This window comes from Panthera leo, chromosome E1, assembly GCF_018350215.1.
Source record: "Panthera leo isolate Ple1 chromosome E1, P.leo_Ple1_pat1.1, whole genome shotgun sequence".
NCBI lineage: Eukaryota > Metazoa > Chordata > Mammalia > Carnivora > Felidae > Panthera > Panthera leo.
The window spans coordinates 40292272-40304492 of record NC_056692.1 but is presented as its reverse complement, the minus strand read 5'-3'; the positions used below and the strand labels follow the sequence as shown (position 1 = coordinate 40304492).

The window sequence follows — 12221 nt, the reverse complement described above, 5'->3', positions numbered from 1 at the left end:
GGCCTCTTTTCCTGCCAAGCCTCACTCCTGCCTGCTGCATCCCTGAGCTCTCAGTGCCAGCCATGGGTTTAGATTTCTCTGGGTTTTTGCGGAAGACAGGCTGGACAAGGGGAGATGTAGAAGCCTGGATGGATGTGCAGTAAATCTGTGGAGGGGATCTGGGTTTGGTCTGGTGAATGAGGTCACTGCTTACAAGGGACATTTTCAGTGCTCACTCACACGTTCACGCAAAGACACATTCGCCTATTGCCTAAAGTGAATGGATTCATTGCTTCAAAGTGTCAGGGTTTCTGCTTCTGCTTGACTTTTTGACTTTCACAGCTATGAGAGATTTTGCTCCAGGGGAGGGGGAAAAATTTTCTGATGATGACCTTTGATACTTTGCTAAGGGGAGGGGAAGGGGCACCTAGGCTAGGGTCAGGTATCCCCCTGGAAAGGCCAGGAATGCAAACCTCTGACCATCTCCCTTTAATCCCTCTGGTTCCTGTCTCTGGCGAGATCCTTTGTTACCTGAATGACCCAAGCACTGTGCCGAGAGAACAGGGGTCTACTCCAGTTCTGAGAGCTCTTGCATCCAAGGGGTGGGCTTATCTTATTGTTAGTTCCTGAGCCAGACTTCGGAGGGAGAGGAGGACAGATAGTGCAGCCAGCAGGGGCGTCTGGTGGGGGTGTTAGGCCTGCAGCAGGGGTTCTCTGAGGCCCTTGCTGCTGGTTAGCTGAGGATGACAGCCTTCTCTGTGCTCTAATTCTGCGCCTTTCACGCTGGAGGTACAGTTGGGCTTCTAGAGATTCCAGGCTTTGTCCCTTTCTGTAGTCTTTTGGGTAGACAGATGTGTGTATGTGTGCTTGCTCGCACTCTGACTTGGGTCCGTCTGGGCCCCCCTCCTGCGAGGGTGGGGAGGGGCCGGGCCACCCTGGTTTGTATCTCCCCTCCTCCTTTGCACAATTGAGCTGCACCTTAAATTAGTATATAATCTGGCTCTGATGCTAGATGACAGGATCTCTGTCACTTGGCATCTCCAAGCTTCCGGTTCCTGGGACTGGGAAGTGAGGGTACCGGATTAGGTGGCTTCCTTTGTTCTGTGATCCCGTGTCTTGTGAGAACCCAGATGGGTCCGGTGACAATAAGTCCTAGGTATTTGGAACAGCAGGAGCCTTGTGCTATGGGAAGCTTACAGCTGGGAGGGAAGAAGCAAGCCTGTGTAGGGATGAGAACCCCACATGCCTTGGGAGAGTGATCTCAAATTTATTAAATCACATCTTGAGCCTGATTAGCAAAGCCCACACTAGACTAGTACACTAGGTTAATTAATACCAGATGGCCACGGAGCTCAGTGCATTGATTTCCCTGGGGGAGCTGAGAACCTCCCTGGGGGGCTACTTTCCTCCAGCAGGACTTGCAGAGAAGGGAGAGTCCGGTCACCTGCCTGCAGGGTGGCGAAGGAGCGTTTCCCTTCAAGGCATGGAAGCATTTCTGAGCCCTTTCTCCCCCCGCTTCTTTTGCCTCTCCTTTCTGCCCTGCGGGACCAGCCAAGAGCATTGTTCTGATCAGGAAAGGGCCAGAGGGAGGAGGGCAGGAGGAACAGCACAGAGAATGTGGGGAGGTGCTGAGAGCCAGTGTACCTAGGCCAGAACCTCAGGTAGAAATAGTAAGGCCATGGCCAGCCTCTACTTTGGACCTACACTGACCTAGAATCATGAGGATTCGGATCCTGACCCAAGCTGATTTATGTCCAGCTTTAGAGGTGGTGATTGTTGGGTTGTTTAAAATCCTGCAGGCACTAGAATTAGGAGAGCTTAGTTTTTTCTTGGTGACTTTAAAAATAATTTATCAAGCCTTTGTTGGCATATAAGCAAAATCCTGATTATACTCCTTTCCTGTGAAGGTGAGCAGGTCCTATAGGGATTCTCTGCCTGTGGACCTGTTCTCTGCATGGGAGTCCTTTCTGTGTTCGTTGCTAGCTCTTTACCAGCCAGGCAGGTCCTCTTAGCTCTCTTTGCTCTCTCTGCCCCCTCTTTCCAGAAAAAACAAGGCACCTCTTCCCCAAGTTCTCAGAATCCCATCGTCTTGACGCTGCTCTGCGGTGGTGATGAGCCCCCCTCCCTGGACTGGGCATGGAGGGGTGTGGCAGCCCCTGAGGGTCTCCCGGGGGTGTGTGTTCTGGGTGCACTCGCTGTGTCTTTGCCCACCAGGAAAGAGTGCCACCCTCTTCAGCCGCCACACAAAGGCCATCGTGTGGGGCATGCAGACCCGGGCTGTACAGGGCATGCTGGACTTTGACTACGTCTGCTCCCGAGATGAGCCCTCCGTGGCCGCCATGGTGTACCCTTTCACGTGAGTCCCACCAGGGCGGGAAACTAGAGATGGCTGTCAAGTGGGATTTCCTCATCTCATCCCCCTCACTAAGAGCTGGGGGGAGCCAGCAAGATTATCCCCTTGGGTGGGGAAGCACCTGCCATCCCAGACTGGGGTGATCCATATTCCTGGGGGATCTTTTCCCCAGAGTTTGGAACTCTTTGAGGACAGAGGCCCTGTCTTTCCACCTTCTAGATGAAGCTCCTCCCTTGGCTCCGCCCTCCCCAGCCCGGACAGTTTGGGGCTGTCCTGACCCCTCCTCCTTCTCTCTCACAGCGGGGACCACAAGCAGAAGTTTTACTGGGGTCACAAGGAGATCCTGATCCCTGTCTTCAAGAACATGGCTGATGCCATGAAGAAGCACCCAGAAGTAGACGTGCTGATCAACTTTGCCTCTCTCCGCTCAGCCTATGACAGTACCATCGAGACCATGAACTACTCACAGGTAGATCACTGGGTCCTGGGGTGGGGAAGCAGGGAAAGCCCTTGAGTGGTGTCAGCCGGCACTGCCACCTGGGCTAAAGGGCTTGGCACTCGGGACTGGCTGGCGATCGAAAGTGGTTGGATACACTTGATCTTCGGAAGGTAGGGTTAGGGAGGTAGGGTGGTAACTGAGGGCGGGCAAGCCAGACAGGGCTGCTTACCTGGGCTAACAAAGAGTCCGTTCAGGATCATCTACCTCTGCCAGAACCTCCCTGTGCTGCTAGGACTGGCTCTAAGAATAGAATCAAAAGCAATTTCTTATGAAGTCATTACATATTTATTACAAAGAAAACTTAAATACTGTTAAATAAAAAGAAGAACATAAATGCTTCAGTTAAGTAAGTCCTATTTCTCAGAAACACGGTTGCCAACGTTTGAGTGTATCCTTATCAGCACTTTTTTCTGGATTTGAACAGGTGGAATAACACTGTATGTAACTATTTTGTAATCCATTGTTTTCAGTTACTTTTTCTACATCAATAAATATTTATTGGCAACATCGGTTTTGCTTTTTCAGGTCTTATGGTGAGCATCTTAGATGAACATTTGCATATATCCTTAATTATTTCCCCAGCGCAAATGTCTAAACCAGTCAGACTGCTGCATCAGAATATACAGATTTGAAAGCCTTTGTTTGATCCATCCTGCCCAGGTGCCCTCCAGAAAAGTTGTATGGACATAATCTCCATCACTAGTCCAAGAATGCCTGCTTCCCTGTACCCTGGCCAACACTTGAATGTTCGCGTTATAAAAACACATATTTGATGAGTGATAGGCATTCTACTTAACTTGTGTATCTTTGATCATTAACTAAGATGAACTTTCAAAAACATTTATTGACCATTTATATTTTACGAGTTGCTCTCCCTTCCTTTTTTTCTGTTGAGGTATTTGTCATTTTTGTTACTGATTTGTACGAGTCTTTATATTTTTTTTAACATTTTTTTAACGTTTATTTTTGAGAGAGACAGAGTGCAAGCGGGGAGGGGTAGAGAGAGAGGGAGACACAGAATCTGAAGCAGACTCCAAGTTCTGAGCTGTCAGCACAGAGCCCGACGCAGGGCTTGAACTCACGAACTGTGAGATGGTGACCTGCCAAAGTCAGATGTTCAACTTACTGAGCCACCCAGGTCCCTCTGTACGAGCCTTTATAGATTAAGATATTGATTCTTCTGTTCAAAATTATTGTCTGATCCCAGACTGGCCTAGTTCAGCTTATGATTGGAGAATGTAAACTTTTGTTCCCATCTCAGTGAAACAAAAACGAAAACACACCTGCTGAAAATGAGTTGTTTTTTTATTCTTGAGCAAAGGTTAACAGACTATAGCCTAAGGGTCAAACTTAGCTCTCTGTTTTTATAAATAAACTTTTATTGGAACACAGCCATATTCATTCATTTACATGTTGTCCATGATTGCCTTCATGCTACACAGGCAAAGTTTAGCAGTTACTGCAGAGACCATATGACCGACGAAGCCAGAAAAAGTTTGCTGGCCCTGAGAGCCAGATAGAGATGGTTCTTGATGTTTCCTGCCCAGCCCTCCTCCCCACCCCCCCACCCCTACCCCTTCTGGCTTTCTCCCCCAGCCCAGTCTCTGGTCTGTGTGTGGAAGCAGCTCGTGTCCCGTGCTGGCCCTGGGACATAGAGTCGGAGACTCAGAGGGTACAGCGGAGAAAGCCGTAGATACTTGCTTTATGAGCAGGCATCAGGACAGGTGGGGGGGACAGGTGGGTCTGAGTCTTGAGGGTTTTTGGATGGGAGAGAATGTAGCCACTTTGACGGTCATGGGTTTTCAGAAACATTTGTTCCTGCTTGGGTTACTGAGTTACTGTGGTGTTAACCAATGGAGATTGGTTTCGGGTATCTATGCCTCTCGCCTCTCCTTTTGGAAGAGGATTGGAGTGATGAGGCTAGGAACAGAGGTCTATGGGAGGAAGGGGTGCATACTGTTAACATTACTTTGTTCTTAGAGCCTGGAAGGGGGCATGGAAGGTTGGTCCTGTATAGGTTGCTGCCTCGTTGCTTCATCTGAGGCACAGAGTTAACAGGAAGGGACTGTCCTTTAGATCCGGACCATTGCCATCATAGCTGAAGGCATCCCTGAGGCCCTCACAAGGAAGCTGATCAAGAAGGCAGACCAGAAGGGAGTGACCATCATTGGACCTGCCACTGTGAGTGTCCTTTTCCAGAAACCCTTTTCTTTCTTTCTTTCTTTCTTTCTTTCTTTCTTTCTTTCTTTCTTTCTTTTTTTTTTAATGTTTATTTATTTTTGAGAGAGAGACAGTGTGTGCGTGGGGGAGGAGCAGGGAGAGAGGGAGACCCGGAATCTGAAGCAGGCTCCAGGCTCCCAGCTGTCAGCACAGAGCCCGACTCGGGGCTTGAACTCAGGAACTGTGAGACCATGACCTGAGCCGAAGTCAGATACTTAACTGACTAAGCCACCCAGTTGCCCCAAGCCTTTTAAGTTCAAGGCTATCTTATAAAGTTCTGGGCCCACAGAAAACTAAGTTGTTGACTCTTCTGTTTCCCTGTTAGGTTGAAAAGATTCAGAGAGTACCTATTGAAAGTGCATATCTACTTTAAAGGGCCATATCTACTCTCTCCAGGCCATGTCACTTTCATAGTTTTAAGGGGCTAACTGGGAGATTTTCTCTGTCCACCTCCATACAACCATAGCATAATCTTTATTACTTTAATTGTAAACCAAAGGAAAATCTACCTAGGGGTTTTATTTGCCCAAAGGTCTTCAACATAGAAAGAAACTGCTCTGTGACTATTTTGTTGTTGTTTTTACTTAGTGGTTGAGTTAAAATTTTGTCCGAAGCTAAGATCTTTTAGTTAAGCAAGGGGGCTTTCATCTCAGAGGCAAGGGTGGTTTTGAGCAGAGGCATACACCTGTGTTTCACACTTTAATGGGTGCTGTCACCCTTTTAGAGCCAAGGTGACTTAACCCTGAGTATACATATCTGAACGTGCAGTAGTAGTGAGCCGTGTTTTACAAGTAAGGTTCTCTTTTTTTCCGCATAATGTCGCTCGCGGGAGAGATGAGATTCTTAAGCCAGAAACTCAGTGTGTAGGTGTTAACTCTCTTGGAACATTTTCTCCCCGTCCTGACCAGAGGGGGTTGAGCAGGTAGTGTTGGGCTTTGGGATTCTCCTGAGCTCTGTGGGGAGCTTACCTTTCCTCCCTGACTGCTGTTTCTGCCCTTGCAGGTTGGAGGCATCAAGCCTGGGTGCTTCAAGATTGGGAATACAGGTGGGATGCTGGACAACATCCTGGCCTCCAAGCTGTACCGCCCTGGCAGTGTGGCCTACGTCTCACGTTCTGGGGGCATGTCCAACGAGCTCAACAATATCATCTCTCGGACCACTGATGGCGTCTATGAGGGTGTGGCCATTGGCGGGGACAGGTGATCAGCTGGGCCAAGGCGGGCCTCTTACATTTGGGAGGGGCAGGCTGGGAGAGGGGAGCGGGATCCTCCACTCTCTGCTTGCTACCACTGAGTTAAGTCCATAAAACGGGCCATCTCTACCCTGTCTCAGGTCTGACATGGGCATAATATCAGAAGAAAACAGGAAAAGGTGTTTTTCAAAGGTATTTGGGCTTTGGGGGTAATTCTGTACGCTGTCTCTGTGTTGTGGCCATAGTGAGGCAGCAGAATGCAGGGGTTGGCAGGACCAATTCTGAAATCAGACCATGGGGTTCGAGTCCCAGTTTCTCTGTTTACCAGGGAGGCGTTCTGGACAGGTCCCTTACCTTCCCTGGAGCTCTAACATCCTTACAGATCACGTGGGTAAAACAATAGCACCCACCTCATGGAGTCATTGGGAGGATTTAGTGAGGTGTTTCTAGAAGGTAGCCTGGCACTTAGCAAGTACTCAGCAGGTGTTAACTGTAGTCGGTAATAGTGAAAGGAAGAACTGTTTCTTTACTCTCTACCATGACCATACTCACACTTCTGGCTACCAAATATTGGGATTTTTTTCCCCCCATACCAAGCAGTTCTCCAGTTCTCCGCAGATACCAGCTGGGTGTTCTACAGTTCATTTCAGTTTTGACAGTATCTACTTGGAGTCAGCACCAGATCCCACAGGTGAAGGGCCCAGTCCCACAAGACTGCCCCCACTTCAGATGCCAATCATGAGTCTGGGCTTCCGGTACTCCTGAGCAACCAGCTATACACTGGGGGTCCCTGTGCCCCACTTCTTGGGTTGGTAATTTGCTAGAATGGATTGTAGAACCCAGGAACAATCAGATAAAAGAAATGCATAGGGCAAATTATAGGGAGCAGTGCATGGAGCTTCTATGTCCTTTCTGGGCATGCCACCCTCCCAGCACCTTGGTGTATTCCCCAACCCACAAGCTTTCCAAACCCCTTTCTTTAGGGATTTTTATGGAGACTTCATCATGTAGGTGTGATTATTAATTCAATCTCTAGCCCTTCTCCCTTCCCCATAGAGTGGTGAGTAGGGCTGAAAATTCCAGGACTCTGATCATGTCTTGGTCTTCTAAAAAATTTTTTTTAATGTTTATTCATTTTTGAGAGAGAGATAGAATGGGCAAGGAGCAGAGAGAGAGAGAGAGAGAGGGGGAGAGAGAGAATCTGAAGCAGGCTGCAGGCTCTAAGCTGTCAGCATGGAGCCTGATGCGGGGCTCAAACCGACGAACCATGAGATCATGACCTGAGCCAAAATTAGACGCTTAAGCGACTAAGCCACCCAGGCGCCCCATGACTTCAGGGTCTTCTAGAGACCAGCCCCCACCCAGGAACTATGCAGGCATCCACCAAGTTGCCTTGTGAGAACAAGACACTCCTGTCACCCGGGAAATTCCAACAGACTCAGGAGCTTTCTGTAGCACCCCTGTCACTCAGAAGATTACAAGGGTTTTAGGAGCTCTGCATCAAGAACTGGGGCCAGAGACCCAGTAGATATTTCTTATTTCACAAATAGCATACTCATTGTTTTTGTTGGTGGGAACAGTAATAGTAATCAGTAGGGTCATCAATAGGGTACTATTTTGGAGTAATGCCTAGTACTTAATACCATAACACGTGTTAGCCATTGCTTTTTTTTTTTTTTTTTTAATGTTTATTTTATTTTTGAGAGAGTATGAGTGAGGGAGGGACAGAGAGAGAGGGAGACAGAGAATCCCAAGCAGGCTTCACGCTGTCAGTGCAGAACCCGACTTGGGGCTCGAACTCACGAACCTGTGAGATCATGATAGAATGCTCTTGAAGATCTGTAGAGAAGCATCCTTTGCCTTAAACAATCCTTTTGTAAACTCCTATGACAGGAGAAAAAAAAATACAGGTGACCCTCGAACAACATGGGTTTGAACTGCACGGGTCCACTTATAATATGCAGATTTTTGAAAATATAGTACAGCACTCCACATGTATTTTCTCATGGTTTTGTTAATAACATTCTCTTTTCTCTAGCTTACTTTAGTGTAAGAATATAGTATATAATGCATAAACATACAAGATGTGTGTTAATTGACTGTTTTTGTTATCAGTAAGGCTTCTGGTTAAGAATAGGCTATTAGGGAGGTGCCTGGAGGGCTCGGTCGGTTAAACGCCCGACTCTCAGTTTCAGCTCAGGTCATGATCTCAGAGTTTGGTGAGTTCGAGCCCTGCATTGGGCTCTGTGCTGACAGTGCAGAGCCTGCTTGAGATTCTCTCTCTCTCTCTCTCTCTCTCTCTCTCTCTCTCTCCCTCCCTCCCTCCCTCCCTCCCTCCCTCTCTCTCTGCCCCTCCCTTACTCATGCTGTCTCTGCCTCTCTTAAATAAAGAAACTTAAAAAAAAAATCTTTAAGAACAGGCTATTAGGGGGCTCCTGGGTGGCTCAGTCAGTTAAGCATCTGACTTTGGCTCAGGTCATGATCTCATAGTTCATGGGTTCGGGCCTGGTGTTGGGCTCTGTGCTGACAGCTGAGAGCCTGGAGCCTGCTTCAGATTCTGTGTCTCCCTCTCTTTCTGCCCCTCCCCTGCTCGCTCTCTGTCTCTCGCTCTCTCAAAAATAAATATTAAAAAAAAAAAAAGAATAGGCTATTAGTAGTTAAGTTTTTGGGGAGTCAGAAGTTATAGTTTGATTTTCAACTGCATGTGGTGGGGGTTAGCGTTCCTAACGCCCACATTGCTCAAGGGTCAACTATGTATATGGACCTATATATAGACCTAGCAATAGCCTGCCAATCCTGGGACATCAGGTGGCACACTGTATTATCTATTGCTGTGTTCGAAGAAAATCATGCAAACCAAGTGACTTCAAACTATAATAAAACACTCGTGGGACATCTGGGAGGCTCAGTTAGTCGAGTGTCCGACTCTTGATCTCAGCTCAGGTCATGATTCCAGGGTCATGGGATCAACCCCCCTCTGTCTCTAGAATAAAGGTTTGAAACAACAAGAAAACCCCACATTTGTCCTTATAGTTTCCGTGGGTCAGGATTCAGGGCAGCTCAAGTGGGCATTTCTGGCGTGGGGGAGGGGTGGGTTGCAGTGATGTGTGAGGTGTCAGCGATGCTGACGGCGGGCCCGAGGTGGACGTCGCTCATCCACAGGGCTGGTAAGGTGGTTCTTCTCTGTGGGCTTCTCCATAGGCTGCTTAATGTCCTCAGGACATAATGGCCAGCATCCCCCAGAGTGAGCAGTTCAAGACAGAGTGCCAGACAAGCTAGTCTTTATAACCCTGCCATGGAAGTCACTGTCCTAGAATCGCTTCTGCCACATTTTGTTTATTAGAAGCTAATAATCAAGTCTGACCCGTATTCAAGAGAAGCATGAGGTTCTACCTTCTTAAAAGAATTTGCAGCCATATTTTATTTAGTTATTATTTTAGAGAGAACATGCGAGCAGGAGGGAAGGGCAGAGAGGGAGAGGGAAAGAAAGAGAATCTGAAGCAGTCTTCACGCTTAGCTCAGATCCTGACATGGGGCTCGATCCCATGACCCTGGGATCATGACCTGAGCTGAAATCAAGAGTCAGACGCTCAACTGACTGAACCACCCAGGCGCCCTGCAGCCATATTTTAAAACCCCCAAACATGTGCTCTCCAATCATCTCTTACTGCCAAGCAACCTCCCCTCCCCTCCTTCTCTTCCCTTGTGCCTCATTTACTTACCACCCTCCCCACCCCCGCCGTTATTCTTGAGGCATCTATGGGCCTTCACCGGACATCCACACTCACGAAGAACCTCAGAGCATTCCTGGTACTAGCATGCTTCCCACACATGTACACACACCTCCCCGAGCCTCCTGACCCCGTGTGTTCTCTCTGCTGTCACCAGGTACCCTGGCTCAACATTCATGGATCACGTGCTACGTTACCAGGACACGCCAGGCGTCAAAATGATTGTGGTTCTTGGAGAGGTGAGTTTTGGGTTTCTTTAGAGAGAGTGGTTGTGATCGGGGGAGGGGGGCAGAGGGAAAGAGACACCTAAGCAGGCTCCACGCTCAGCATGGAGCCCAACATGGAGTTCAGTCCCATGACCCTGGGATCATGACCTGAGCCCCTGTTTTTTGTTTGTTTGATTGATTTTTAATTTTTTTTTTTAACATTTATTTATATCTGAGAGAGAGAGTACATGCGCATGCAGGGGAGGGACAGAGAGAGAGAGAGAGAGAGATAGAAGATCTGAAGCAGGCTCCATGCTGTGAGCACAACTTGATGCGTGGCCCAAACTCATGACTGTGAGATCACTAATTGAGCCAAAACCAAGAGTCAGATGCTTAACTGACTGAGCCACCCAGGCGCCCCTGGTTATATATAACGTAAAGTGACGGTCCCTGGTAATTCCGCTCCCTGCCTACACTCTGGGGCTTAGAGGTTGTCACTGTTAACACTGAAAAAGTTCTTGCTTCTTGGTGCCACAAGACATTTTAGTGCCAATAGGGGGTGCCTGGGTGGCTCAGTTGGTTAGGCATCCGACTTCGGCTCAGGTCATGATCTCACGGTTTGTGGGTTTGTGGGTTCGAGCCCCGCATCAGGCTCTGTGCTGTCAATGCAGAGTCTGCTTCAGATCCTTTGTCTCCCTCACTCTACTCCTCCTCCAGCCTCTCTCTCTCAAAAATAAACATAAAAAAAATTTTTTTTTAATACATAAAAACATAAAGAAGAAACTTTTGGCTGGCCTTGGTCTCTTGGGAAGTGCATAGCTGGAGTAAGAAGTGTACTTTTTTTTGTTTGCTTTTTTATGTTTATTTTTGAAAGAGAGAGAGAGAGAGAGAGAGAGAGAGAGAGAGAGAGAGAGAGAGAGATGGAGCACCATGGTGGGGGGGTGCGGGAAAGGGAGACAGAATCTAAAGCAGGCTGTAGGCTCTGAGCTGTCAGTACAGAGTCGACATGGGGCTCGAACTCCTGAACTGTGAGATCATGACCTGAACCACCTGAGTCGGATGCTGAACTGACTGAGCCACTCAGGTGTCCCAGAAGTGTACTTTTTTAGTTTGAGAGAGTCCTAGGACCTCTGTCCTTGCCTGTGCCTCTGAGCAGGTCAGATCCAATCAGATTAGATTGTGGTTAGATCAGGGACTTCAGAGGGTACCCACTGCCCTTTCACAACTCTTCCTTGCACCCCATCTCAATTTTCCAGGCTATTATTTGACCAAAGCCAGCATCTCTTCATTTTCTAGCCAAGTTGTCAGTTAGGACTCTTGGTGCCTCTGAGCCCTGACTGATTTGGAACAGATTTTCCTGCTGCGGTGCTGCCCACAGCAACTCTGGATGGGTTCCACTAACTAATGGGCTTTTTTTTGTTCCTTGGCAGATCGGGGGCACTGAGGAATATAAGATCTGCCGGGGCATCAAGGAGGGACGCATCACCAAGCCCGTGGTCTGCTGGTGCATTGGGACCTGTGCCACCATGTTCTCCTCTGAGGTACGGCCGGGACAGGTCACTCCTGGACAGGAAGGCCGAAGAGGGGCATTCGAGGTGAACCGTGTGGTCCTCTCATTAAGCAGCTGGTTCCTGCAATGAACATATTTATTTGCTTGGTTACTGCAAGGTCTGGTCAGGGTCCTGCTCTCTAGGAGGTTAAATCCAGTTGGGGGAGGCAGTCGTCAACAGATTAAGGCCAGAACAAGGCTCTGAGTCCCTGCTTGGCGTGGGGCACACTTCTGTCTGGAGGAGTTGAGATGGCTTCACAGGGAAGGTAACGCTTGCACTGAGAAGGAGTTTGCTGAGCGAAAGGGACACAGAGGAGGGAGAGCACGCACCCCAGACGCGTTGCTGGGGCAGGGCGTGGGGAGAGGCTGTACATGAAAGTGCCTGGAGGCATAAAGTGAGTGCAGCTCGTCACCGGCATCCAACAGAAATGCTCCCGGGTCGCCTGGCTCCTGCTGAGTATGGCAATCCAGGCTGCGGCCCCAGTACTCCAG

At 48.6% G+C, this 12221-nt stretch overlaps 1 protein-coding gene across 10 annotated transcripts in view; it reads left to right on the top strand.

Moving 5' to 3' along the window:
• The window catches only part of ACLY (ATP citrate lyase), a 48358-nt gene that overhangs the window by 22933 nt on the left and 13204 nt on the right, over window positions 1-12221 (top strand). For all 10 annotated transcript variants that reach the window (XM_042917219.1, XM_042917218.1, XM_042917217.1 and 7 more), the window contains 6 exons: window positions 2194-2335; window positions 2633-2801; window positions 4908-5012; window positions 6054-6250; window positions 10132-10213; window positions 11611-11721. In XM_042917219.1, the coding sequence (XP_042773153.1) occupies window positions 2194-2335; window positions 2633-2801; window positions 4908-5012; window positions 6054-6250; window positions 10132-10213; window positions 11611-11721 (806 nt within the window). The remainder of the gene's footprint in view (window positions 1-2193; window positions 2336-2632; window positions 2802-4907; window positions 5013-6053; window positions 6251-10131; window positions 10214-11610; window positions 11722-12221) is intronic.